Source organism: Mus caroli, unplaced genomic scaffold, assembly GCF_978045245.1.
Source record: "Mus caroli unplaced genomic scaffold, Mus_caroli_1 scaffold_12, whole genome shotgun sequence".
Lineage (NCBI taxonomy): Eukaryota > Metazoa > Chordata > Mammalia > Rodentia > Muridae > Mus > Mus caroli.
The window spans coordinates 72,219,908-72,246,123 of record NW_028227267.1 but is presented as its reverse complement, the minus strand read 5'-3'; the positions used below and the strand labels follow the sequence as shown (position 1 = coordinate 72,246,123).

At 42.9% G+C, this 26,216-nt stretch overlaps 1 protein-coding gene across 1 annotated transcript; it reads left to right on the top strand.

Annotated features, from left to right (window-relative positions):
- The first annotated feature begins 86 nt into the window (after nt 1-86).
- On the top strand, nt 87-24,581 carry Gpalpp1 (GPALPP motifs containing 1). The gene is made up of 8 exons (XM_021182475.2): nt 87-280; nt 3,449-3,581; nt 4,758-4,868; nt 7,713-7,818; nt 11,268-11,399; nt 11,854-12,018; nt 15,430-15,528; nt 20,005-24,581. Exons 1-8 carry the CDS (start codon nt 193-195, stop codon nt 20,221-20,223), a joined length of 1,053 nt encoding a protein of 350 aa, XP_021038134.1. The 5' UTR covers nt 87-192; the 3' UTR covers nt 20,224-24,581.
- The last annotated feature ends 1,635 nt before the right edge of the window (nt 24,582-26,216 follow it).

Sequence of the window (26,216 nt, the reverse complement as noted above, 5' to 3'; positions counted from 1 at the left end):
GGAACTAACATTAAGCGTCACTTCCGTTACAGTAATCTGGCCAATGAGCACATCGTGGGCTTACGTCATCAGACGAAGCCGGAAAAACCTTCGGGCCTTGCAGCAAATCCTGGTCTACACCGTCCAGGCTGGGTTTAGCTAAACTGAGTGTGCAGGTTGGCTTGGGCTTTGAGCGACTGTGCGTTGCAGCGAATGGCTAGGGACCTGATCGGGCCGGCACTGCCGCCAGGCTTCAAGGAGCACGCGACAGTTGAGGACGAGGAACGGGACCCGAGCCCGGGTAAGCAGCAGCGGGCGTCTGCACTCGCGGGAAGGGCTGGCGACCACCGTGGAGTGGGCGCTGTCCGCCCTGGGGTGGGGGTGGGGGGGGGAAGCTGGGCACGCCGGAGTGTTTGGGACCTGATCACCGTTAAAATGACTATACAGTCCCAATTTGCTATTATTACGAATAGGACTGTGCTAACTGATCAATCTTCGTCCGGTCGTCTGTTTAACCCTTCCATCAACTGTATAAGAAAAGATGATGGATGGTGCATGTGTTACAAATGATGACAGCGGCTGATGAATCGGTGCCTAAGACACGCAGCTAGTCGGTGATGAAGCCCAAGTTAGAACCTAGTATCTCTATATCTTCAGATTTACAAGACTCTTGCCAAAGATCCTGTACCTCTCTCGTCTCTCTCCCGACCTCATTCTATTAGTCCATCTTACACAGCAGCCCAATGCCCACACAGTTCGAGTTTATGCTTTGGCGATAGACTTTTGGGGGTGCTCTGGTTGTACTTAAATGCCTGACAGAACGTCCTTCAAATACCAGTTTAAGCGTCACCTTCCTGAGCATTGTCACGTCTTCCTCCGGGGTTTTCTCTCCCCAGTTACGCTAATATTTAACACATTCTGTTCAACTAATTTGTGGATATCTCAGTCTCCACCATTTCACTGTGTCTTGTAACCTTAACATGCATCTATGCCACATCAATACCTCGCACACTCTTTCATGCTTTTCCGGCTTTAGCGTTTGTTCCAGTTTGAAGGCCGTTGAAAGCCGGGGCTGATTCTACTTGGGAAAGAACAAAACTGACAGAATGTTGATCTGATTTTGTTTTTCTGGCTACCCAGAGACTATGTCTCCGGCAGATTCTTCCTTCCAGATCTTATTTCTAGTGCCGCTATTTTAAAAAATTCCCTTTATTCTTTGTTTTAGGAAGGAAATTTCTACCCAGTTAGGTTGAAGGAGTATGAGTGAATTCCATTTGGTAAATCCCCTGCAATTTCTTTACCTATTGTACAGGTAACAGACATTTGCGTAGATTCTGGTTTTGTTTTTGTTTTTAACTCTTACAAAGAGTGCCACTATGCACTGTGTGTGTGTGTGTGTGTATCTTTCTGTCTGTCTGTCTGTCTGTCTATCTCTTCTGTTATATACCCTCAGTTTCAGAATCCTCCCAGTTTACCAAAGCCCTCAGTGAGTATAGGAAATTCTGATTGTTCCATGTTCTCCCTAATCATTTTTCTCTGTCTTTTCAATCTGGTGCTTTGAAGCCATATTTTATAGTCATTTAAACTTGTATTTCCTTGTGAGAAATTAAATTGAACACTTTTCTAATTTTTTATTATCTTTTTACCACTGTGCTCTGATAGTCTTTTGCTCATTATTGAAATTTCTTTTGTCTTATTGATCTGTAGTTTGTAAAATTAGCATACACAGCATTAGGTTCCATTATTTATATTCATGTGTTTGTGTGTGGGTATGTGCGTGTGAATGCAAGTACCCGGGGAGAACAGGAGTTGTGTGAACCCTTGAAACTGGAGTTACGGGCAGTTGGGAGCCTCCAGATGTGGGTGCTGAGATCTGAACTTGGGGCCTCTGTAGTGTACACTCTTAACTGCTGCCTGAGCCATCCTTAAGACCTCATTATGTCATTTTTTTAAACAAAACTTTTTGTTGATTCTTCTTCCCATCCCCTCTTATCTCTTTTAGCCTTCAGCCATCTCCCATAACCTCCTTTCCCCTTCTGTGTCTCATGTGTGTCCCCTGTTCTTCAACACCTCTTTTAACCCCCTCATGGTCTCTTTTCTAGTTTCATAGCTTATATCCGTACTCAGCCCACTTAATATGCACTTGTATGAACATCAGAGAGGACTGTGTATTTGCCTTTCTGAAACTGGGTCACCTCACTATAGAACACTTTCCAGTTATATCCACTTTTTTAGAACTTTTGTGACTTCATTTTTCTTTACAGCTGAGTAAAAATCCCACTGTGTATTTTATACCATATTTCTGCTTTCCATTTATCTGTTGATGGACATTTAGGCTGGCTTCATTTCCTTCCTCTGTGTTGTGACTAGGGCATCAGTAAACACGGATATGCAGGTGTTGCTATTGCCTGTGAGTGGTCTTTTTGTCAGCTTGACATACGCTTTTGGTCATGATGTTTCATCACAGCAATAGTAACCCTAACTAAGGCACTAGGTTTTTTCTTTCATGTTATCATAAGATATTTATTACATCTATTACATTAGCTATTTTAAAGTATATTTTTCAGTGGCATTAGTTATATTCATACTGTTTGTATAGCTGCCACTACCACTTCATCTCTGGAATTGAAATTTGAGCAACAACTCCCTCTACCTCCCTGCCCTCAGGTCTTAGTAGTTGCTGTTCTGTGTTGTGAATATGCTGAATTAAGTACCTTGGAGGTGTGGGGCTCAAACAGTCTGTCTGTTTAACCCTTCCATCAACTGTATAAGAAAAGATGGTGTGTTACAAATGGTGTCAGCTACTATAAGTAGCACTTTTCATAAATGCCCTCAGGGTTCATCTCTGTAACATTCTTCAGTGTTTCCTTCTAGTGAGGACTCCTGGTCTGAGATTTAAACTTTATCGGCCACATTTTACAGAGCAACAAAGTAACACAAGCAGGTTAACTTACACAATCATATAGTTAGTAAGTGGCAAAGTCCAGATTCAAAGCCAAAGACTCCAGCTCCAAAGCTTGCAGCCTTTCCCTCCTTTGCATTAGAAGTACAGCTTCTTCAGCCTCCAGCATTGGTGACGAGTACATAACGTATTCTCTCCTGCTGACTCTTCCTGTCTAGAATGTTCTTTTGGATCGCTGTATGACCACTGTTTTCTTGTCACTTAGTCTACCAAATGCCTTGTCAGAATGACCTGCCCTGGCCACTGTCTTCCAAATTGCCCCCCTCCACAAAGACACATGTTTTTACTGTTTCAATATAAGCACTTTGTCTGGACTGACCTTTTTCCATTGGTTTCTTTGTATTTACTGTCACACATCCCCAGTGGGTGGATGGGTTGGTAGGTAGATAGATAGTTAGAAGACATAAGTCCATAGTAAATGCTAGCCAACTGTGGCTATGAAAAGACCCATTTCCATCAGGAGGATTTGGTGAAAGGGCTATAACACATCCATCTAAACTTGCACAGTTGCAGGGCCAGCTCTGCCCCCTAATTACAGAAGCTGCAGTTCAGACTCCTCAGACAGCGACGAGGACAGTAGTTCTTTATCTGAAGAAGGAAATCAAGAGTCTGAAGAAGAGGACACTGGTCCAAATGCAAAGTAAGTCACTAAATTATATAATAAAACCAAGCTTTACACTGTTGTTTTAAAAACAAAAATCCCTGCTGTTCGAATTACCAAGTAAAGATTCCGAAGTCAGACACTGTGGTGAAAGCCCACTCGCTCAAAGAGGAAGAGAAAGCACCCAGATGACCTTCCTCCTCAACCAGAAGGAAAAGACCCTTTTCCATGCTGTCTTAAATACACTCCAACTCAAGGACCCCCCTTTCTGTTCACTCCCATATCAGCTGGTTGCTTGCTCAGCCTCCTGACCTAGGGTTGACTGTATTAGCTCTTGGAGTAAAGGTGTGTGCTAGGGCTGGAGCATAGCATAAGTGCTTGTTTGCAGCAAACAAAAAGCTCCAAGATCAAAGGCTGAGCCGCAGTTAGAAACAGATTCTTCCAGTTCACAATGTGATCACATGTCCTGCACCATCGCACCTCCTGTAGTGGCTGGAACCACTGGCTACTATTTTTGGATTTGTGTGGACAGGGAAGATGTAATTTCAGATGGCATTTCACACAATCTACATCTCTTATAAAGAATCTTATTCTAATTCGGCATGGTGGTGCCCACCTTTAATACCAGCACTCCAGAGGCAGGTGATCTGTGAGTTGGTGACCAGCCAAGGCCACATAGTGAGACGCCGTCTCCAAAAAAATGAAAAGCAGTTTATTCTAGTAATATGTGGCAATGGATGTTCTGTTTAAATAAATGATTCCTTTCTAATCTTCCTGACCCTGGGGCAGATTATTAAATTGAACGTTCATTTTCAGATGACTAAGGTTTTTGATACCCTTTCAAGATTATGAAGCAGAAAAGGAAACTTACAGTGCTTCTGAGAGGGAGAATAAGCTGAACTCATGCGTTTCAGGAAGAAGGGCCAGAAAGACTTGAGATTTCTCACTTAGTGGGATCTTGAATGCCCTGCAAGATAAAGAATGCTGGTCCAGTACTGACAAATAAGTAACTGAAGATAAATTCCAGAAAAGATTAAGAACTGTTATAGTATGCTGTTGTTTTGTTTGTTTCTTTGTTTTGTGTGGGGAACAGGGTTGATTTATTGTTTCAGTGTCTAAATACATCTACTGAATCTTTTCTATCAAAATTAAAGCTTTTGTTTTTGCAAAAATTTTAGGTATGTTTAACGTAAGTTACTCTATTTTTGTTTTCAGAAAGCAGAGGCGAAATCAAGACAGAGACGACGATGATGATGATGACGATGATGGGTTTTTTGGACCAGCCCTTCCTCCTGGGTTTAAGAAGCAGGATGACTCTCCTCCCAGGTGATAAATTAGAATGTGTCAGCCATTCTTTTAAAGTTCATAACACTATATTGTTTTATACAAAGACTAGCCCATGAGAGCCATCCTCTTAGTTTTGAATGAGTTAAGTTTTTTAAGTGTATAGCAAGTGAGACTAGAAGGCTAAAACAGCAGCTTGGAGGCGAGCATCAAGTCCCACTCACTTCACCCTGCAGAGAGGACTGGAGAAGCACTGGGAAAACATTCAGCTAGAGCCTCTTATGGGCAAGAGAAAGCAGGCAGGAGGTCCCCTCCTGGCTCAGACTTCAGTTCGCCATTCCCACATCAGGGTAAAGGGCAGCAGAGTTCTCTCTGGGAAGAGGCTGGGGATGACTCGCCCTGCAGCTGTGTGCAGCGCAGTGCTTCCACCAGTCTACTCTCCTTCTGAACTTCAAGGCCCTGAGTTTTGGGGGAGGGACATGTTTTCTGTTCTTCTGTTCCCATCTCTCAGGGCCAGGGACCACCTGTCCTTGGACAAGGGGCCCTGGAGGACACTGTGAGACAAAGTGCTTGGTTCTGAAGTGGGACCCATCTCCAAAACCACTTCTCAGGGAGTACATGACAGTTTTCTAGTATAATGCATGCCACATGCCTGACTGTATGGAAGAGGTGGCTGTTTCTTTTTATATTCGGAGTTTAAGATCTCAGATGCCAATTCCTGATGTCCATGTAACTCTGTCTCTTTTAAGTGTAGCGGGACTACCAGTCTACTGCTGTTTGTTTTGTGTCATCCCCAAACAAATAATGCTTTTTACATATTTTAAGAAAAGTACAAATGATCCAGTTTCATAGATGTGGTTCTCAAAGCCTACAAGTTAGGCTCTGTTTCTACCTTTCATAGGTAATTTACTGGCCCTGCGATGTAACATACCTTCTAGAAGAACCCGTTATAGATGGGCAGTTCTCAGTTGAAAAATCTGTAACCCAGCGTGCTTCCAGATCCCAGACGTTGAGCACAGCCAGCATGTACTGCCTTGTTTTAGGTATATAATTATCACCTAGCATATTATATACAGTTGCCTTTGGGCTATGTGTAGAAGGTATATATATGAAACACAAATGAATTTTCATGTTTATACTTGAGGCCCTTTCACCACTGCATCTGTGGAGGTCACAGCACTTGTGGGAGTCAGTTCCTCCTTCTTCTCTGTGAATCCCAGGCTTAAACTCAGGTCCTCAGCCTGGCAGCAAGAGCCTTACCCACCGAGCCTTCTCACTGACCCAATAGATTTACTGTCTTCTAAGATCTTACTATGGATTTTATCTCCACAAATTCTAAAGTCATAAAATTGAACAATTAATGTCTGTGTGGCTCTGTTATACTTAGGGGGGGAAAAAGCAACTCAAGCATTTCCTTGTATCTTGTAAATGACAACTAATTGGGTCTTTCTGATAATCTGAAACTGCACCCACTCATATACAAAACTATTCTATACTTGGTTCATGAACCAAGGCAAGATTATTAAGAGGTCAGAACGGATAACTCTCATTACTGTTTCATTTCTGCCAAGAAGCCTGTCAGGGAGGCTCCAAGTAACATGCACACCCTGGAAGTGCAGCCATAGGCATAGGCACCACTAACCAGCAAGAGCCACAAGGACAAATTGGATAAAGGGACTGACAGTATGAACTGAGAAGAAAGTAGGTTTTCCTTTTTAGCAAAGGCTCAGGATCGATGCCATTCCTCTTGTGTTGACGATAGCTCCCTAAGAGTAGGGCAGTAATGCAACTCAAAAAATGGTGAAATTTGATATCAGAAAGCCCAGGGCTTAGACTACAGCTCAGCCCCTCACTGCTTGTGTTAATCTTGGCTATTACTGTTTCCCAAACTGCTGTGGCTTACATGGACAAGGGTTGTTGAAAGAACAAGATGCATACAACTAGGTGAAATGTGATTGGCACGGGACCTTCTCCCTCCTCTGTGGGGCACGGTGGACCAGCTGCATTCTTCTATGCTTCTGGGTCATTACTGGATTATTAGCAAGGACTGTGTAGGTGTGTCCTGCTGTGGTGCATTGTCACGGACTGCTGGTATCTATTGTGTGTACCTACTGTAGGTGTCCTTAAGAAAAACACTTTCTACTTAAGTAGTAAAAAAAAAAAAACCAAGAATATTATTTCACAGTTTTATTTTAAGAATCAACTGTGGCATTGAATGCAATTATAAGACCCAATGGAATTTTTCAGTGGATAACAAATATCAAAACAGAGTGGAAGTCAAAGCACAATGGAAAATACCCTCATGAGGACAGTTGTACCAAGAAGGTTGGAAATGTATGCTTTAGTGTCTAGTTGATAACTCAACAGATAAAGATGCTTGTCCTACAGCCTGAGAACTTGAGTTCCATCCCCAGCTCTACAGTACAAAGAGAATCCATTCCCTAAACTTGCCCTCTGACCTCCACATTTGTACTGTGACACACACATACCCATAGATAAAAATATTTTTTCTAAAAATTAAGTAGAAAATAACAGGTGCAAAAATTAGGTTTTTAAATACCTACTAGAGAATTATTACTACGGCTGAAAGTAATGTTACAAAAAAATTCTTTTTTTTTTTTTTTGGTTTTTCAAGATAGGGTTTCTCTGTATAGCCCTGGCTGTCCTGGAACTCACTTTGTAGACCAGGCTGGCCTCGAACTCAGAAATCCGCCTGCCTCTGCCTCCCGAGTGCTGGGCTTAAAGGCGTGCACCACCACACCTGGCTACAAAAAATTCTTATTTTCAACATTTGTTATTATCTGGCTTTCTTTTAACTGTGAACTATTTTCTGAAAATAGCTTTTTAATGTCAAGAGAGGATGATAATGGTATATTTTATTTTCAGGCCTATAATAGGTCCCGCATTGCCACCTGGTTTCATTAAGTCTCCACAGAAAAATGACAAAGGCAGAGAGGATCCAGGGCAAGTGTCATCATTCTTCAACTCAGAGGTTTGGAATTTTTTTGTTTAAAAAATAAAATGTATAACAAACTCAGAGCTTGAATGGTATCTGTAATCATATGGCTCACATGTGATAGGAGACTCCAAATATGAATCTCTTAACACACTGTCAGTTTCCTGTGAGAGTAGAACACCCAGAGATGAAGTAAAAGCTGCTCCTGGAAGTCTGAACAAAACAGGAGAGTCGGGTGCTGTGGCTTATGCCCCTTATCTTTGAAGGGTAGTATTTTTATTACTTTTCATTTCCTCTTTTAAGGTGGAAGGTTTTAACTTTGGAGGAAATCGCTACCCATTAAAATCCTCTGCCTAGGGAATGGTACCACCAGTGGGAAGCTCTTCCCACCTTAATGCAATATAGATACCTCACCCACCCATTAGCACCCCTCACTTGTTTGTTTTGAGGCAGGGTATCTTCATAGCCCTGGCTAACCTAGAACTCACTATGTAAACCAGCCTGGAACTCATGGAGATCCACCTGCCTCTGCCTCTCAAGTGTTGGGATTAAACTCATTTGCCACCATGCCTGGCCCCAGATGCTAATGGTTTCTAAAACTTTAAAAGCTCATCATAGAGAAATAGTTCTACAGTTAGGGCATTTGCAGAGAACCCAAGTTCAGTTTCCAGCACCGACCCTGGGTATAAATAACTCTACCTGTGGAGGATCAGTGTCGGCTGTTGACCTCAGTGTGCATGTATGCATATGTGGAATACACACACACACACATACACACATACACACACACACATAAATAAAAATACATCTCTTTTAAAGGTTCATCGTATGCTTTATATTTGCATACTTTATGCCACAAAGGTGTCTATCTATAGAAAATTCCAAATACACTTAAGATAATGTTTGTTGGCTGATGAACTGGCACAGTGTGTAATGGTGCCTGCTACATAAGCCTGGCAACCTGAGTTCCATCCCTGAAATGCATGTGAGATTGGAAGAAGAGAAAGACTCCATGGTGTTGTTCTCTACTTAGACACACGCTTTATCATCATCATTATTATTAAAAAGTCTGAAGGTGTTTGTGGCAGCACAGTTAACCACTGCAGAGGTAAGCAGCAGACACTTAAGGCTAATGCATGAGCAGATGGGGTCAAGAAGAGAGCGGACGGAGCCGGGCGTGGTGGCGCACGCCTTTAATCCCAGCACTCGGGAGGCAGAGGCAGGCGGATTTCTGAGTTCGAGGCCAGCCTGGTCTACAAAGTGAGTTCCAGGACAGCCAGAGCTATACAGAGAAACCCTGTCTTGAAAAACCAAAAAAAAAAAAAAAGAAGAGAGCGGACGGACGCTCTTGTGAGAGCGCAGAGCATCCTGGCCCTGGAAGGCTTATTCTTAGGTACTAATTTTAAGACTTGACGTAAGTTCTCTAGTCCTCTTAACAGACTGATTTAAAGCTCCATTTCTTCACTACAAAAAAAAAAAAAATCAAGAATATTATTTCATAGTTTTATTGTAAGAACCAACTGTGGCATTGAATGACAGAGCCCACCACAGTTACTCATGTGAGTGTGTGTGTGTGTGTGTGTGCACTTCAAAGTAAGCCACAAGAGCAGGGATGAAACTATTTAATTATACTTGTATGAGTTTAAAGAGAACAGCCCCAGGTAGAAAGCTATTGTTAGGTTAAAGAGGAAATGAAAAGACTATGAATGAACGCCTTATCCTGTGAGCTCAAAAAAATTAAATAAGGCACAGAAGCTGTCAGAACCAAAGGGCATGCATGTTGTTATTTGATGTAATAAATCTGCTGAGGGCAAGGAGAAACTATAAGCCTTGAGATATCACAGCATCTGTCAGAGTCATACCTGGGAACTGTTTATCACTGTGACTAAAGAACAGGATGCAGTTCTAGCCCATTCACTCCTTTGTGTCAGTGAATGGGCTAGAACTGCATCCTGTTCTACTGGGGGCCTCCCTGGCTACACTGGGCTGGGATTCAGGGGGTGGCGATTTTCACTGTCCTTTCTGTCCTCTATAAGGACCTGTCCAGACCTGTTCTTAGTCCCATAGCAGCCTGCTTGCAGGAGCCCCTCTGATCACCCACCTACATTCTCTGAGGACTCGCCTCTTCATGTGGGCCCTAGTACCCCTAGCTCTTTACCTTAGTCCCTCTTAGCCTTTCCTCCTAGCCCATCTACAGTCCTTTCTTCACCCATTACCCTACAGAAGCACTGTCTACCAGAGGCCCACCCCTGCTCAATATCCAGAGAGGGTAACAGCAACCAGAGAACAGAAAACCCACCCGACAAAGACAAGACCTGATATGGACACCAACACAGTGTAACTCCAGATGCATAGGTCCTGGTACAAAACAGAAACATAAATAGCCAAGATACTGTGCCTCTGCCAGAAGCCAGTGACAGACCCTGTTACAGTAGGCCCTGAGAAATGCAATATAGCCGAAACCTAAGGCAAGGCCCTTAAAATAGCAATTATGGATATAGTCAAGGATCTTAAGGAAAGGATGAATAAATCCCTCAACGAAGTCTGTGAAAATAGAAACAGTTGAATGAAATAATGAAAACAATTCAAGATTTAAATGGAGAATTTAACAAAGAATCACTAAAGAAAACCCAAACTGAAATGAAACGTTTAGCAAGACAAAGAACCTTAGACTTAAGCCTCACCATCAAAGTTCAGGACATGAGAAAGAATCTTGGGTGTCAAAGACAAGGTAGCAGAAAGGGATAGCTCAGTCAAAGAAATGCCAAATCTAAACCTCAAGCAAGAAGTCTGCGGTTAACACAGAGCTATTGTGACTTTGTAGTAAGTTGGCTGTGCTGGGAACTGAGCAGATATGTCTGTGTCAGTGTTTTGGAAGCTGTTACATAGTTCTAGTTTCGCAATAGCTGATAATATCATGATTCACTTGCCATACCCCAAAGAGCATTTGATGTACAGAGAATAAAATAGTTTTGAAATGTGTCATTTCTGACCAATTGGCAATAAATATCAGGAACGCTACATGTAAAGGATTCTAAAGCCAGCTCTTTGTCCATCAATCAGAGGGCTGAACGCCTGGAAGTGTAACTCAGAGGTAGCACCCTTGCCTAACACATGCAAAGCTTGGGTTCCTACCAGCAACACAGCTCACACACACACACACACACACACACGTGTGCACATACAGATAGAGAACAAGAATGACTAGGAATAATATAATAAGGTCCCTGATGACATAGGAAGAGACATGGGACACAGTCTACATGCTATGGCACTGTCATCAAGGAAGCCACAGGAAAGCTCATTGTTCAGTGATGGGCTAGCACTGTGGGCTTATGGGGTTTTTGGTTGTTGGTTTTTGGTTGTTGTTTTGTTTTATTTTTGCCTTATTGCTTATGTGTAATCCAGTCAGCTAAAATCCAGGTAGTTTAAGATCATTATAACCTATTGGTCTCTTCCTAGATTAATACTATCTTGTTTTAAAGGAAGCAGAGAGCGGTGAAGATGAGGATATTGTTGGACCAATGCCTGCAAAAGGACCAGTTAACTATAGCGTTACGACAGAGTTTGAAAAAAGGGCCCAGAGGATGAAGGAAAAATTGACCAAAGGAGATGATGTAAGTTTTCAAAGGTTTTTTATTGATTTATTTTATGCAAATGAGTGTTTTGCCTGCATGCATACCAAGTGCATGCTGGTGTCTGAGGAGGTTGAAAGAGGGAATCAGAGCCCCTGGAACTGAATCAAATGGTTTTCAGCCACCATGTGAGTGCTAGGAACTGAACCCGTATCCTTTACAAGAGCAGCAAGCAGCCGCTGAATCAACTTTCTACCCTCCAAGTGGTAGCAGAGAACGTGTATGTGTGCATGCATTATTGTTTTGTTTATGTAGTTTTGGGTTTTCGTTTTGAGACAGGGTCTCACTCTGTAGTCCTGGCTAGCCTAGAACTCACCATGTAGCCAGCACTGACTTTGAACACATAGAAATCTGCTAGCCTGTCTCCCCAGAGCTGTACCCCATGGCCCAGACCACCATGCACAGCTATTACCTTGTTTCTCACTTTCTCATGCAGGATTCATCTAAACCAATTACAAGAGAGTCCTGGATGACTGAGCTTCCACCAGAAATGAAAGAATTCGGTCTGGGGCCAAGAACCTTTAAGAGAAGAGCAGATGACAAATCCGGAGACCGATCCGTCTGGACAGACACCCCAGCTGACCGGGAGAGGAAAGCTAAGGTAACAGGGTGGTTTTGTTTTTCTTGATTTTTGTTCGTGTGCTCTGTCTGGTTTGGCTTGAACTTGCAAAGACACCATACAAGATTAGTTAGGGGTACCACTGGTGCAGGGTGTTGAGGGCAGCAGGACAGTTGTACATGACCCAAGGACTTGGGATGGTGGCTCTGGGTTCATTGTCTCACACAGATGAAGACTGAAAACACGGGTACCAGTGGCATTATGCAAAGTGGAAGCAAGCTTTATTCAGGAGAGTTACAGAGCTGTGAGAAATCGAGGAAAAGTGAGAAATTAAGAGAAATTGGAACTCTTGAGAGGGGTAGGGGTTTCCAAGACCTCCCTTGTCTCAGGTTATTGCAGTTCGGAAGCTAAGCCGAGACAAGAATCCAGTAATTGCTACCAAGTTGATTAGTTCTCTGGGCTGTCGTAAAGTTAATGGATAGCCCGCATGCTCCATGGTCCAGTAGGAGAGATGCGCTGTTACGTGCTGGTGGCCCAGCTAGGGATGGTCAAAGCCTCTCGTTGTTCCTCTCTGGCTTAAGCTCTGTTAGCCATTGCCCTTGACTGTCTGCTAGCTGTCAGCCACCACCATTGTTTCTCACTGTGTTTCAGTGCTTTTAGTTAATTATTCCAAATGCTGTCTGTTCTCACGGCCACCTCGAAGTGCTGCACAAAGTTACTTCACATCGAAGCACTTGTCTGTGGTCTAGAGGGAAGTTTCTGTTTTCTTTTTTTTTGTTTTTTTTTTTTTTTGTTTTTTTTGAGACAGGGTTTCTCTGTGTAGCCCTGAATGTCCTGGAACTCACTCTGTAGACCAGGCTGGCCTCGAACTCAGAGATCCTCTTGCCTCTGCCTCCCAAGTGCTGAGATTAAAGGCGTGTGCCACCACTGCCCGGTTAGGGGGAAGTTTCTTGTTAGAAGCTATCCTTACTTCCAGTCTGTACAATTATGGTTAACTAAAGAATAAAAGAGCGACAGTCCTCAGCAGTTTTGATGGGGGACAGCAGTCTGCAGACAGAGCCCCGCTTTCACCCGTATCTGGTCTGCTTGGCTCCCTCGTGTCTGCTGCAACTTCTCCGTTCTTCATCCTGTGCCCTTCCTCGTTATTGTCACCCTGGTATTTCATTGAACCCTTAATGCTCCCCGTTGTCACACCACCCACCCTCTTGACGTTTTCACCCTGGGCCCATTCCCTTCCTGACCATAGCGTCGTGCCAGCCCCTGCATTACTTCCTTCTGAGATTATGTTCTGAAGCAAAGACATGGATCACCCTCTGCAGAATAGAAGAAAAGTCCCACTCCTTGTTCCCATTCTCCAGTCTGCTGCCATTTTTAAAACCTAAGGGAGGCTCCAGATCTGGGTTCAGTGCCTTTGTTTTTTGGACAGGAAGCCACCCTTCATGGCTTGTCACGGAGCTAGTAAGTAACCGCTGAAAAACATTCATTTTCAAGTTTCTAACTTCAAATTCCCTGGACTTTGTGCCCCATTATACTATACATGGAATGATAACTTAATTGTCTTTAAAAGTAAATGAACCTAGTGAATGAAATGATACCTAGGGATCTCTCAGAGTGCTTGCATCAGCTGCGTAAGCTCGGTCACTGCCCGTGTAGCCAAAGAGCACCTCCACTGCTGTGTCCAACAAAGGACACAAACATAAGAGCCTGTATACATAAAGTATCTTAGTTATTAAACTTTTGTTATTAAGAAGTACTCTATTGAGTGTTAGGATCTGAACCAAGGTCCCCAGCGGTACTCATTAAACTTACTCCCTTGAAATGTTTTCATTTCTATCAAGTGTTCCACGTAAGTCTTAAATGTCTGTCACCTGTGATGATCGCTCTGTCAGTTCTGATCTAACAGGTCTATATTTGACTTATTTTATCTTGTTTATCATCCCCCGCATCTAAGGATTTCTGTTTAGCACATGTAGCTGGGAGTTGAATTCTTGTGTTTGGTTGTAAGTGATAGAAAGAAAAGGATAAGGTGAAAGCCGTCTGTGGGGCTTTATTCTGTGGAGAGTTGCTTAGGAGTTAGAAGTGCTAAGGTCTCGGGCAGTGGCATTGCCAGTGGGCACAGGTGCTTACTCCCAAGCAGGATGGCCTAAGCTCAATCGCCAGGACCCACGGGGTGGAGAGACAGAAATGACTCCTAGGTTGTCCTCTGCCGTCCGAGTGCCCGCCTGCCCGCCATGGCATGGGTCCCCCCCGCCCTGAATTAAAATGGAAAAGATTTTTATTTGTAAAAGTGGTCAGGTGTGGGTGTGGTGATGCGCTCTCCACACTCTAGCAAACTGCTGTGCACTGTGCAGCATCGTCACTACTCTTTGGTCCCGAAGACGAGAAGACATTTGAGTAGAGTAACAGGTGAGGTAGCTCAGTGTGCACAGGAGAAGGAAAAACAACACGTGATGTCAACTCTAAGTAATCCGAGGCTAGTGGCTCTGAGTGCCTGTTTTGGTTTTGTCAGGGCGAGGTTTTACTCTGGCTTGGGCTAGTCTCTCACTCAGCAGTCTTCCTGCCTTTTTCCCAGCGCTGGGGTTACAGACTTAAGCTGCCCACTGCTCTTAGCTGATTATTTTTAAAGTTCTTATTTTATTGTTTTTTAATGTGTACAAGTATTTTGCTTGTTTGTATGTCTGTGTATCATATGCATGCATGATGCTCACAGAGGCCAGAAGAGGCTGTTAGATCCCTGAGACTGGAGTTGCGAGTCTCCATGAGGATGCCAGAAATTATATGAGGTTTTCATAAGCAGAAAGCAGTTTTGAAATATAACTTCAGAATGGTGTCCACTCGTGTTGTGTAGCTGTCTCGTTCTGGTATCTCTAGAGTACCACTGTAGCCCTTTACAGGGTAATCCAAGTGTGTGTGTGCATGTGTTTGCAAATGGGGTGTTTAGTTTCTCTCTGCCGTGGTTTATTCTCTCTCTGACTTTGTGTCACGAACCTCTGCTCTCCTTGCTTCTGTTGCAGTCTGTTAGCAGGTTTCTTGGGTATTCTATAGACACTCAGACCACCCCTGAATGGTGATGGTGTCCTCTGTTTCTTTCTTCTTTCCCTCCTCCTTTGTCGGGATGCATATAGCTTGTGTTTTTCCTTTTACTATTTTTGAAAACAGCAGTGGAAGAGCTCTTGTGTGCTGTTTCCCTAGATTTTGCCATTTCTAGTCCAGCCTCATCCCGAGTCCCCCAGCTGGGTGATTGTTTGCTTTGATCTTATTGTTCCCCTTTTCTGGACACCCCAGGCTCTTGCACTGACTGACTCCTTCTCAAGGAGGAGTGTTGCTATTTCTGACTTCGAGGCATTCAGCAGGCCTGGCTTTAGTTCAGTTTCTTGTCATTTAATCTAAGTAAAATTAATTGTATTTCTTTTTAATTTTATTTTAAGTGATGTTATTATGTTCATTCTTCAGGAAATACAAGAAGCAAGGAAGTCATTCAGTAAGAAAGATGAAGAAAACATATTGTCAGGAAGGGATAAGAGACTGGCCGAGCAAGTATCCTCATACAATGTAAGTAAGAAAATAAAATACATAAAGATATAGTCTCTTCTTCCCTTCTCTCTCTTCCTCTTGTTTCCATTTCCTTTGTTTTGTGCTGAGATTTTACTACATAGCCCAGGCTACCCTCTGACTTGTCCTTCAGTTTGCCGGTCTCATATTTTTCTGTTTTTATTCTATTGTTTTTATTTTTCTTAGTTTTTCTCTGTCTCTCTCTCTCTCACTGATTATTTAAAATCAGCTTTACTTAGATTATAAAGGAAAAGAATGAAAATAGCAATACCAGCATCTCACCTCTGAACACTGTGATGTGAGGCATCAGTCTTATCTTTAAAATTCAGGAAGGAAACAACTATGTTCCAAACAGCTAAGTATGCAAGTCCAAAAAAAAAAAAAAAAAAAAAAAAAAAGGCATGTTTAAACTGCCACATTCATCTCCTTTTACTTCAGACATATCTGTCTCCGACCTGAAAAAGACTTGATTCTGTTATCTATGAACATTTGCGTAAGAACCTTTCATATATTTGATAAGATGTCTTCAACTTTTAATTCTTACCTACCAAATCTTGTATTAAAAGTTTAATTCCTGCTGGGTATGGTGGCTCATGCATTTAATCACAGCACTCAGCAGGCAGCGGTAGGAGCATCTTTGTGAGTTCAAGACCAGCCTGGTCTACACACCGAGTTCCAGGTCAACCAAGGCTTTATAGTAAGACCTTGTCTCAAACACACACACACACACACACACACACAAAATGTAATTACCAAGGGCACTTGATCAGAAAGCAAGAGCTCTGTTTACTCATAGAGATCCTTAGTGTATAACTTTTTAAATTATATGCAAATTTGATGGGAAGATGTATATATTGGAGAAAAAACTTTAAAACTTAATTGAATCTAAGTTTATAAATTAAGGTCCCTATTAATATATCATTTTTCATATTTTGTTCTAGTTTCTCTTTCAAAACCTGGGGAGTAACCTAGCTCAAACAATAAGTGTTGTTTGAAGCCATTGGCCGCCCAAAGGCTTTAGGCGTTTAGGAGAAGTATCTTTGTTCTGGGTGTCTGAGTTCATGAAAACTGTGTAAAAACTGATTTCTTGACCATGTGTGACTGCAACCAGTTTACTGATTACAGAAAAACACGCATGAAATGTGTTTGAAAAACTGAAACACTTGCTTAAGCCAACAAGCTCAGGAGTCAAGTCCCAGTATAGCTGGAAGAGCTATAGTCATGTAGACCACATTGCCTGGGTTCAGGATAACCTAAAAGACATCCATAACTGGGAAACATAAAAATCCAGAGAGAAGGGGCTGGAGAGATGGCTCAGTGGGTAAGAGCACCCGACTGCTCTTCCGAAGGTCCGGAGTTCAAATCCCAGCAACCACATGGTGGATCACAACCATCTGTAACGAGATTTGACTCCCTCTTCTGGAGTGTCTGAAGACAGCTACAGTGTACTTACATATAATCAATAAATAAATCTTAAAAAAAAAAAAAAATCCAGAGAGAATGGTGTTAGAAAGATGACTCAGCAGTTAAGAGCACTGACTGCTCTGCTCTTCCAGAGGTCCTGAGTTCAATTCCCAGCAACCACATGGTGGCTCTCGACCATCTGTAATGGGATCTGATACCCTCTTCTGGTGTGTCTGAAGACAGCTACAGTGTACTCACATACATAAAATAAATAAATCTTAAAAAAAAAAATCTAAAGAGGAAATGAAAATGAAAGTCAGGATATGTAGACATGAAAAAGAACATAACTTTTTGAAACATGTGGGACATATGTTTATAACCATAATGGGTTATCTTAGAAAGAATGGCTAAAAATTCATTAGCCGGATCTTTTCCAAACCAACATTCTTATAAAACCAGACACCTGCAGTGTGACACTGGAAACATGGCTCCCAAAAAATAGAACACTATTTGCAGTAGCCCCAAGAAGATGCAAAAATATCAACAGGAGGTGATTCATAGTAGCTATCGCTCTAACAGCCTAGGTGTCCACCAGAGAGCATAAAGTGGAATACTCATAATAAAATGTAGTAGATTATGAGTGACTGCACCAGAACCCGTGAGCCGGAGTAATTACCCCAAGTGGTAGAGTCTGACTAGCCAGGAGCACTCACTGGGTGGACTCGCCATGTGCAGGGTGGATTTTTTTTGTCCAGTGGTGGCTGTTGGAACAGGAGGATTTATCAAGGAGTGACATTGAGAGCTTACTGGAATGATATAGAAATGGCCAAGATCTCATGAGGGGTTGAATTAGAAAATATCAGTGAATGTACACCTACTAGCTGTATGTTCAATTTCACTGTTAGGAGGAAATATAAATGAATATTGAGTCTGGCCATGAATGTGCCGAAGTGTTTAGGGAGCATATAGTGATTTCTGCAATTTACTTTTAATGTATCCAAGAAATGAACATTTTAATCTTATATGAAATTCCAAATACTATGACATTTACTGTTCAAAGCAGTAATATAGTCTTACTATGAAACTGCTGTGTAACCCTCTCCTTTTGATGAACTGGACACTCTTTAAAGTAGTGCCATGCAACTACAAACCAGTCAACCAGAAAGTAAGCATGAGCATTCAGAAGCCAGGCTAAAGCTGCCCTAGGGCCATGAGACAGCTCAGTGGGTCAAGACACCTGGCACCAAGCCTGATAACCTGATTCAGTCCCTGGGATCCACATGGGACAAAGAATCAGTTCCCACTAGTTGTTCTCTGACCTCCACACCCAACCCCACAACCCCAGCCACACACACAAAATAAATTAAAGAATCTGAAAGCCATTGTATTCAAGGTAAGTTGCTCTCAATTTCCTAAAGTTTTGGAAATTACAAGCATTGTTTTGGTTCGGGTGCTGGGAATTGAACAGTCTGTATATTCCCTACCACTAAGCTACACCCTCTACTTGACAGACAGTTGCCGTTTGATTTTTTTCAAGACAGAGGCTCACGACTGAGCAGATGTCAGGCTGACCTAGAACTTTCTTTGTAGTCCAGGCTGACCTCAAACTCTGGATCCTCCCACCTCTGCCAGGATTGCAGATTCACCCCCAATACCCAACCCCACTCCACATCACTTACCGTTCGCTTGCTCTGTGTTCGCTGAGCTGTCTTTACTATGTTGTTTTCATGGGTATTCTTTGACATAGTCAGGGCCTTAACAGTTACAGTTTTTAAACAAAATATATCCTTTCTGCCATTCCCCCTCTTTTTAAAGCATTCCAACAAAAGCACTATGCTCTTAGAGGAAATATGTATAATAGAACCCAATATTTTATATCTGTCTTTAAAAAAAATTAAAAGAACTGTGTTTGAGAATTAGAAAAAGAGTCAGGTGTGGTGGAGCATTGGGGCAGTGGAAGCAGGAGGGGTCAGGAATTGACGGCCAGCCTTGGCTACACAGCAAGCAAGTTGGAGGCCAGGCCAGCCTGGGTTACCTGAGGCCCTGTCCCTTCATCGCCTTGAAGGAAGGTCCCTTACAGATGCTTTGTTTTAAGGAAGACTAAATGAGGGCTGCAGAGCTGGCTCAGCAGTTAACAGTGCTTACTGATCTTGCAGAGAACCTGAGTTCAGTTTTCAGCACCCCCGGATGTCTCACAACCGCCTATGACTCCAGTTCCAGGGACTCCAATCCCTTTTTGGCCGCTGTGGACTCTTGCATACATGTGGTGCACAGAAACCCATGCACGATCACATGAACACACTTTTTTTTTTTTTAAATCTTTGAAAAGAAACTAACTAACTAGCAATCATTGTGAATGACCTTAAAATGACTCCCACTTTCCCTGGTCCTGAATGCCCGTTCTATGCAGTCCTGGGTGTGTGTACATGTACACCCAGCTTGGAGGAATCCCTGGTCCTTCTGTCCCAGGCTAGTCTACTCAGAGGTCTACAGCAAATCCCTAAACTTCTTAAACCAATTGCTTAGCACAGACCTTGTCTGCAAATGCTGTCTAGATAGACCTGAAAGTGTGAGCATCAGCAGGAACTAAGAGGAATGGGGTTGGGGGGAGTACAAGCAAAGTAGTGGGTGAGGCCCCTTGAGCTCTGGCCATGTACTCTGTGTGCAGGCCTACAATTAGGCTGCATCTGTGCTCTGCATTTTCATACTCACGTCTGGTTTGGCTCCCAGCTGTCAGTGCCTCTTTTGTGTCTGACATGAGAATAAGAGTGTCCTTCTTTCACACCCTTGTTGTTGGTTTACATTCCTGTTAGGACTTAAGTAACCATGTGACCCTGCTGCCTTCCTTTTTTAACTCTTGCTACATGTAGCTGGTAGATGTCTTCATTCCATCTGAGTCATATTTGCCACAGGTATACATTTTCTGCATGCATGCTGTCTTGGATCGAGAAGACCCCATCAGGGCTTGCAAACATCTCTTATTCACATGCACTGGTCTTCTCTGCTCCATGGTTGTAGACTGTCTGTAACACACCTGGGCTAAGGTGTTTACTTCTGTTCTACTTTCCCTAGGAGTCAAAAAGATCAGAATCCCTCATGGACATTCATCATAAGAAGTTAAAGAGTAAAGCTGCTGAAGATAAAAACAAGCACCAGGAGAGAATACCATTTGACCGTGATAAAGATCTCAAGGTTAATCGGTTTGATGAGGCTCAGAAAAAAGCCCTAATAAAGAAATCCAGAGAACTAAACACCCGGTTTTCACACGGCAAAGGCAACATGTTTTTATAAGTGTACTTCAGTGAGGTACACGTATACTGATCAGCCCGAACCCCTCAGAATATACCTTTGTCAATAGTAATTATGTGCACAAATATGTCTCCTTTTGTATAAAGTAGATTCAGGGTCTACATTTTTATAAATTGTGACTTTTGAAAAGTTGGGGGAGGGGAGATATTGGGGAAAAAAGCTTTGTCTTCACAATAGCCCAACAGGACATTGCTACTAGAAAAGGGTTTCAATGAAGAGAAAGGGCTCCTCACAGAGTGTGGTGTGCAGCTTGAGGGGTCGTGTGGTCCATTAGAGAAAAAGGAAAGGGACTGGGGGCATTTGTGTGTGTTTAATTGTTCACTTGCTTGTTGATTTTTAAGACGGGGTCTCACTGTGTAACCTTGGCTGGCCCAGAACTATGTATACTACTAGCAAGCTGGCCTCAAACTCACAGAGATCCACCTGCCTCTGTCCCCAAGTGCTGGGATTATAGGTGAGTGCCACCATACCGTTCTTTGAACAACATTACAGTTAGAAAAAAATGCATTGCTTCAGAGGCCTCTGTAAGTTGAGTGTCAGCTGGTATGCCTTAAATATCCATAATCCCATGTATCCATCTGACGAGAGTCTGTGATGTTGGTTAAGGAATTGTGTAAGAGCTGAGGATGCTTCTTAAGCTCCTCGTGATTTGTAGTATTATGAAATAGATATTGATATTCGGGTGTGATTTTAAAGGATAATATAAACTTTAAAATGTTTTTCAGCTTACTGCATTGTTACGTCAGAGAGATTTCCCCGTGTGATGTTTGTCTGACCACCATAATTTGTTAGAGAATGATCTTTAAAAACATATAAATTTGCCATGGTCTGTTTCTCCTTTAAAGTACTATGGGAACAGACAATCAGTGTTCTTATATAGAATGGAATGTTTTTGGGTGTTCTTGGCTTTTCTTCATATAATTATTTTAAGAGTCCATCCCACAATACTACAGCCCCTAATTTTTTATGGTGTCTTACATGTTTCCTTAGTTCTGGGTGAGACTGTATACTCTCTACCACAGTCTGGACATTTTTCTTCAAATATATTTAACCTGCCCTAGAATCATTGTGTCAGGCTGTCTTAGTTAGGGTTTTACCTCTGTGAACAGACACCATGACCGAGACAACTCTTGTGAGGACATTTAATTAGGGCTGGCTTACAGGTTCAGAGGTTCAGTCCATTATCATCAGGGTGGGAGCATGGCAGCATCCAGGCAGGCATGGTGCAGGAGGAACTGAGAGTTCAACATCTTCATCTGAAGGCTGCTAGCAGAATCCTGGCTTTCAGGCAGCTAGGATGAGGTCTTAAAGCCCACACCCACAGTGACACACCTACTCCAACAGGCCACACCTTCTAATAGTGCCACTCTCTGGGCTAAGCACATACAAACCATCACACAGGCCCTTGCAAATCCATCAACTTTAAATTTCTTGGCTTGTCTTCCAAACTGAACCTAGTGTACACAGAGCATAGGGTTTTGCCCTTCCTGCTGTTGTATTTATTTAGTGCCTGTCAGGTTGTTAATTGTTTTTATTGGTTTTAAGGTAAAGAAGCTGTTTGGATTATCTCAGGTTAAGGAAATATTGTGATTTTAATCGTAAATATTTGTAGGGGAGGCAATCTGAAGGACATTATACTCACCTATTGTCATCCATGTGAAGTCTAGGACGCTGTCTTTATGGTCTCGACAAAGCTGCCTGCATCTTGGAACATCACATGGGATCATCTGATTCATATATGTATATAGCACTTTGTATCTGGTTTACTGGAATATTAATTCTGAATGGCTTTTAAAAAATAACCAAATAATCACTGGAAATGGGGAGTCTGCACTGGCAACCACCCAGTGGGCGCGTTATGTGCTTTAGTGCTGTAAGCACTGCCTCTTGGGCTGTTAAACAGACGCTCCTAAAGAGGGAGAGAAAAGCTAAATGCGAATTCTGGGCATTTCTAGCAGGCTTTTTGTTCTGCTGACTCTGTATTCTAGTTTTTACAAAGCATAGAGTTGTAATGGGAAAATGTTTTGATTCCCAATACGTGTGAACTTTATAAAAATTGGGCAAACTGTTCAAATTACAATATAAAGTATTTCTTAATAGTGGCACAATTTTTATACTAGTATAAACAGCCTATTCAAGGACTGCTGCTTCTTAAAACCTGAATTATTTTGAGTAAATTAAAGAGACTTCTTGTCCCCATAGATTTGGACAGACCTACCCTTTGGCTAAAGTGAATGGGTTTCCGCATATAAAACTTTATACAAGAGTATTAATTCTGACTAGCATGGTGATGAGTGCCTTTAATCCCAGCACTTGGAAGGCAGAGGCAGGCACATCTCTGTGAGCTCAAGGCCAGCCTGCTCTACAGAGTGAATTCCAGGACAGCCAGGGCTGTGTAGAGAGACCCTGTCTCAAAAATCCAAGAAAAAGGAGTATTTATTCTGTCCTTTTCATATTGTGATTATTCCCCACCCCCCAATGAGAGGAAAATGTTTTTTTAGCTATTAGAAAACCTAACATATTTTGTGAAATGTGTTACTTTTAAAAGTTATTATATGTAAGTACACTGTAGCTGTCTTCAGACACTCTAGAAGAGGGCATCAGATTTCGTTAGGGATGGTTGTGAGCCACAATGTGGTTGCTGGGATTTGAACTCAGGACCTTTGGAAGAGCAGTCGGTGCTCTTAACCACTGAGCCATTTCTCCAGCCTCTTTTTAAAGTTAAAATAATAAGAAAGCAATCTTTTTAAAGGAGGTAACCGTCGGCAGAGAGGCTCCTACGTAAAGAGCATGTACAGCTCTTGCAGATCACCTGACTCAGTTCCCAGCACCTACATCTGGTGTCCACACTCCCTGTAACTCCAGCTGCAGGGGGTCTGACCCCTCTTCTGGCCTCCATGGTCATCTGTGCCCATGAACAAAATGACACTCAGACTCATAACTTTAAAAATAAATAAATCTTAAAAGTAAAAATACCACTTCTGGACACTCGTTGGCCTTGCTTTCTCAGTGGAAGGGGCTAGGAGTATCTGTACTATGCTTACTATTTCCTGTGACCTCAGATGAAGGACAGCCCACCAGATGTATGATTACCTCGCTGGCACCCTGGAGCCAGTGCTATTTTCTGTCACCCAGATGACAGTTGCAGTAAAGTAGATGCCATTTCCAGGGAGGTTTGGCCACATGGAGACATAAATCTCAATTAATATTGACCATAAAAAAATGAAGCAGCTCTGTGTGCATTACAGAAAGATGTTCCTCGTATCATCCCATCTTTCAGAGAGCAGAGGCCTGCTGGAGTCCACTGCCCTGACAGTCAGCATTTCCTAATAAAAGCAGCCCTGCAACCCCTGGCCATGTTTTACAGGGAGGGAAGAAGAAAGGAGTTATTAGCACCAGGTCAAACCCTGGTGTCTCACCACTAACGTTGGCCATCAATTCCCTGGACGGCCTTGTCCAGGTCCGACTCTCAGCCTCAAACAGTATCCATACCACTGGTGAGCAGACGGTTGGTTTTAGTAGTAGGGGAAGATGAGGGACTAAAACAAGAGAGGACCTGGCCAACCCAGGATAAGACTTTCAGATTGGCCTCCACAGGGAAAACTGAGCCCTGCTTGTGGGGTGGGGGACATAGTCTACGTGAGTTTTTTCATTTATTTAGCTTTAAGAATACATTCACTTATTCATTTATCCTTTGTTAGGTGTGAGATTGCTATGTGTATATATCTGAGAGCCTTCCATGTTTCAGAGTCACATAAATCATTCGCCGTTACATGATACTTCTGGTTCTTATGCAGACTAATCATGTTGATACCATCCTGAAATACACGACAGTGGGGCAGAGCTCGTAAACTCAAGGCCTCGTCCGCTTCCACTTCTCCATGGTGTTATAGGTGTTTCTAGAAAAGCCTCTCCAGGGCGTTTTACCTGAGAGGAGGAGTCTACATGGAGGAAAGTGGCTCCAGATGAGAGCCCACGGAGCATCACCTACCTGACTTCTGCTGCCCTCCTGAGGCTCCGTCCGGGCTGCAGTTACAGAGCCTTGTGCTGCTGTGGAAGAGCCTTTTGTTTGGTTGTGGTTGTTGTTTTGTTTTGTTCACAGCTTTAAAAACCCACTCTAACGGGGCCCAGGCATGTGGGTGAGTGTGAAGTCCTGGCTCCAACCCCAGTTCTCAGCACCACCCAGAAATTGTTTAACTGTGACCATGGTGTGTACAAGGTGAAAAGGTTGTATACTCCTTGTAGCCGTTTCATTTACGAAAGGCTGCTTAGAAAAGGATCGTTTTGAAGTATAGTTTTATATATACATATATGAATAAAATGTCCTCTATATCTGAGAAGTTGGAATCTTCCTCTTTTGTTTTTCTTTGTTTTGATATTCTTAGCTTTCCTGAAGCAAGCAGTACTGGCAGCAAGGATATCCTGGACAGGTTTCTTCTGGTTAGCCAGTCATTGTGGGCTATTATGCAGGGGATGGGAAGGAGAAAAAGAATTCAGGGGGTGGGAGGGAGGAGTGAAGATGCTGGTGGCACAGACCTGCAACCCCACTATTGAGCCTAAGGCAGGAGAATCACAGGCTAAAGGCCTGCATGGGCTGCACCATGTTTTCCAGTCCAGCTGCGATGAGCGAGAAGCACTATCATGGAACTGACTACAGGGTCAAAAGCCTGTGCTGGGACCATGGAGTCCATCTTACCTTTGATTCCCGCCAGGGTTCTAATGAAAATTCCAGTGTTTCTTATGGTAGGTATGTCATCAGTCCTGAGTTCACCCCAGATTTGTCAGTGTCCACGTCTGCCCATTGTGAATCTCCTTTACAGTAGGTAACTGCTAATCCACGTCTCAGAATCTTTGTGAAGAACAGCAGTGGGAGGGGGCAGTCACACAGGGCGCACATTAGCTTTGTGGCTGGTGTTTGGTGCTGTCCAGGAGATGGACTGTGTCTAAAATGCGTGCTCGTCCCCTCCTCGTTCACCGCCCTCAAACCCCTAACTAACATCTACCACAAACAGGGACGATGGAGAGTAAGGCCATCGCAGTTAGCTCACCACAGCCTGCTGTCATTTATAAGTCACACCGCAATTCAAAAGGATATATTTAGACTTTCCCCTCCACAAATAAGAAAATAATGAAAAAATAGGATTTCCAACTCCAACCCAGTCAGCAGCTAGAAAGCCCCAACCCCGCAATCAATCACATCTCTTACATAGAAGAGCAGTGGCTACTGTGGCCCTGGATACAGGTTAGTCAGGGTAGCACACAGACTGGACTTCACTCCTTCAAGCCCAAGACAGGATGTAGTGTTAGCAACCCGAAGTTAGCTGTCAATCAGGGGTCAGGGTGACTTGGACTGGGTGTCCTTGGGTTCTCTCAGTGCTGTGTGTATTTCTTGATTCTGAACCATAGGATCACTCAGAGGAAGGGAAGGCATAGTTCTCAGAACAATGGCATATATTCATGGCAAGCAAAATCTAGAGGAGGGCAAAGAGAAACCTACCATTGGCAAAAGCCTAGCATGGAGTAGTTAGGCATGGCTTTTCGGTGGATTTGAGTAGAGGTCATTTTTAATTTATAGTTGTATTATCATTAGCAATTAAATAAGTTGCTATGGTGCTTCCAGCCTCTCAGACACAGCAATTAGATAATTCGTAAATGTATGCTTTCAGAGACAAGAAGGCGAGGGATTGTTCTTGCACAGGAAGCTGTTCCAAAGTGGATTTTGCTTATGTTCCTAGCAAACTACCAATCTCCAACGTAGGCAGTAACCGCAGTGATTTAAGTGTTAACGACTCAAATTGTGCTTGTTCCAGAATGAGCTCTGGGGTTTCTGTTAGAATTCGGGAGAAGGTTCTGGGGTCATTTAAACCAACTCAGTAATTAACTACAGCCAAAAATCTAGCAGCATACTGAGAGGAAGAGGAAAAACACAAGGAAAGAATGGCCTGTTGAAGCCTCCCCCCGAAACTGTTTCCACT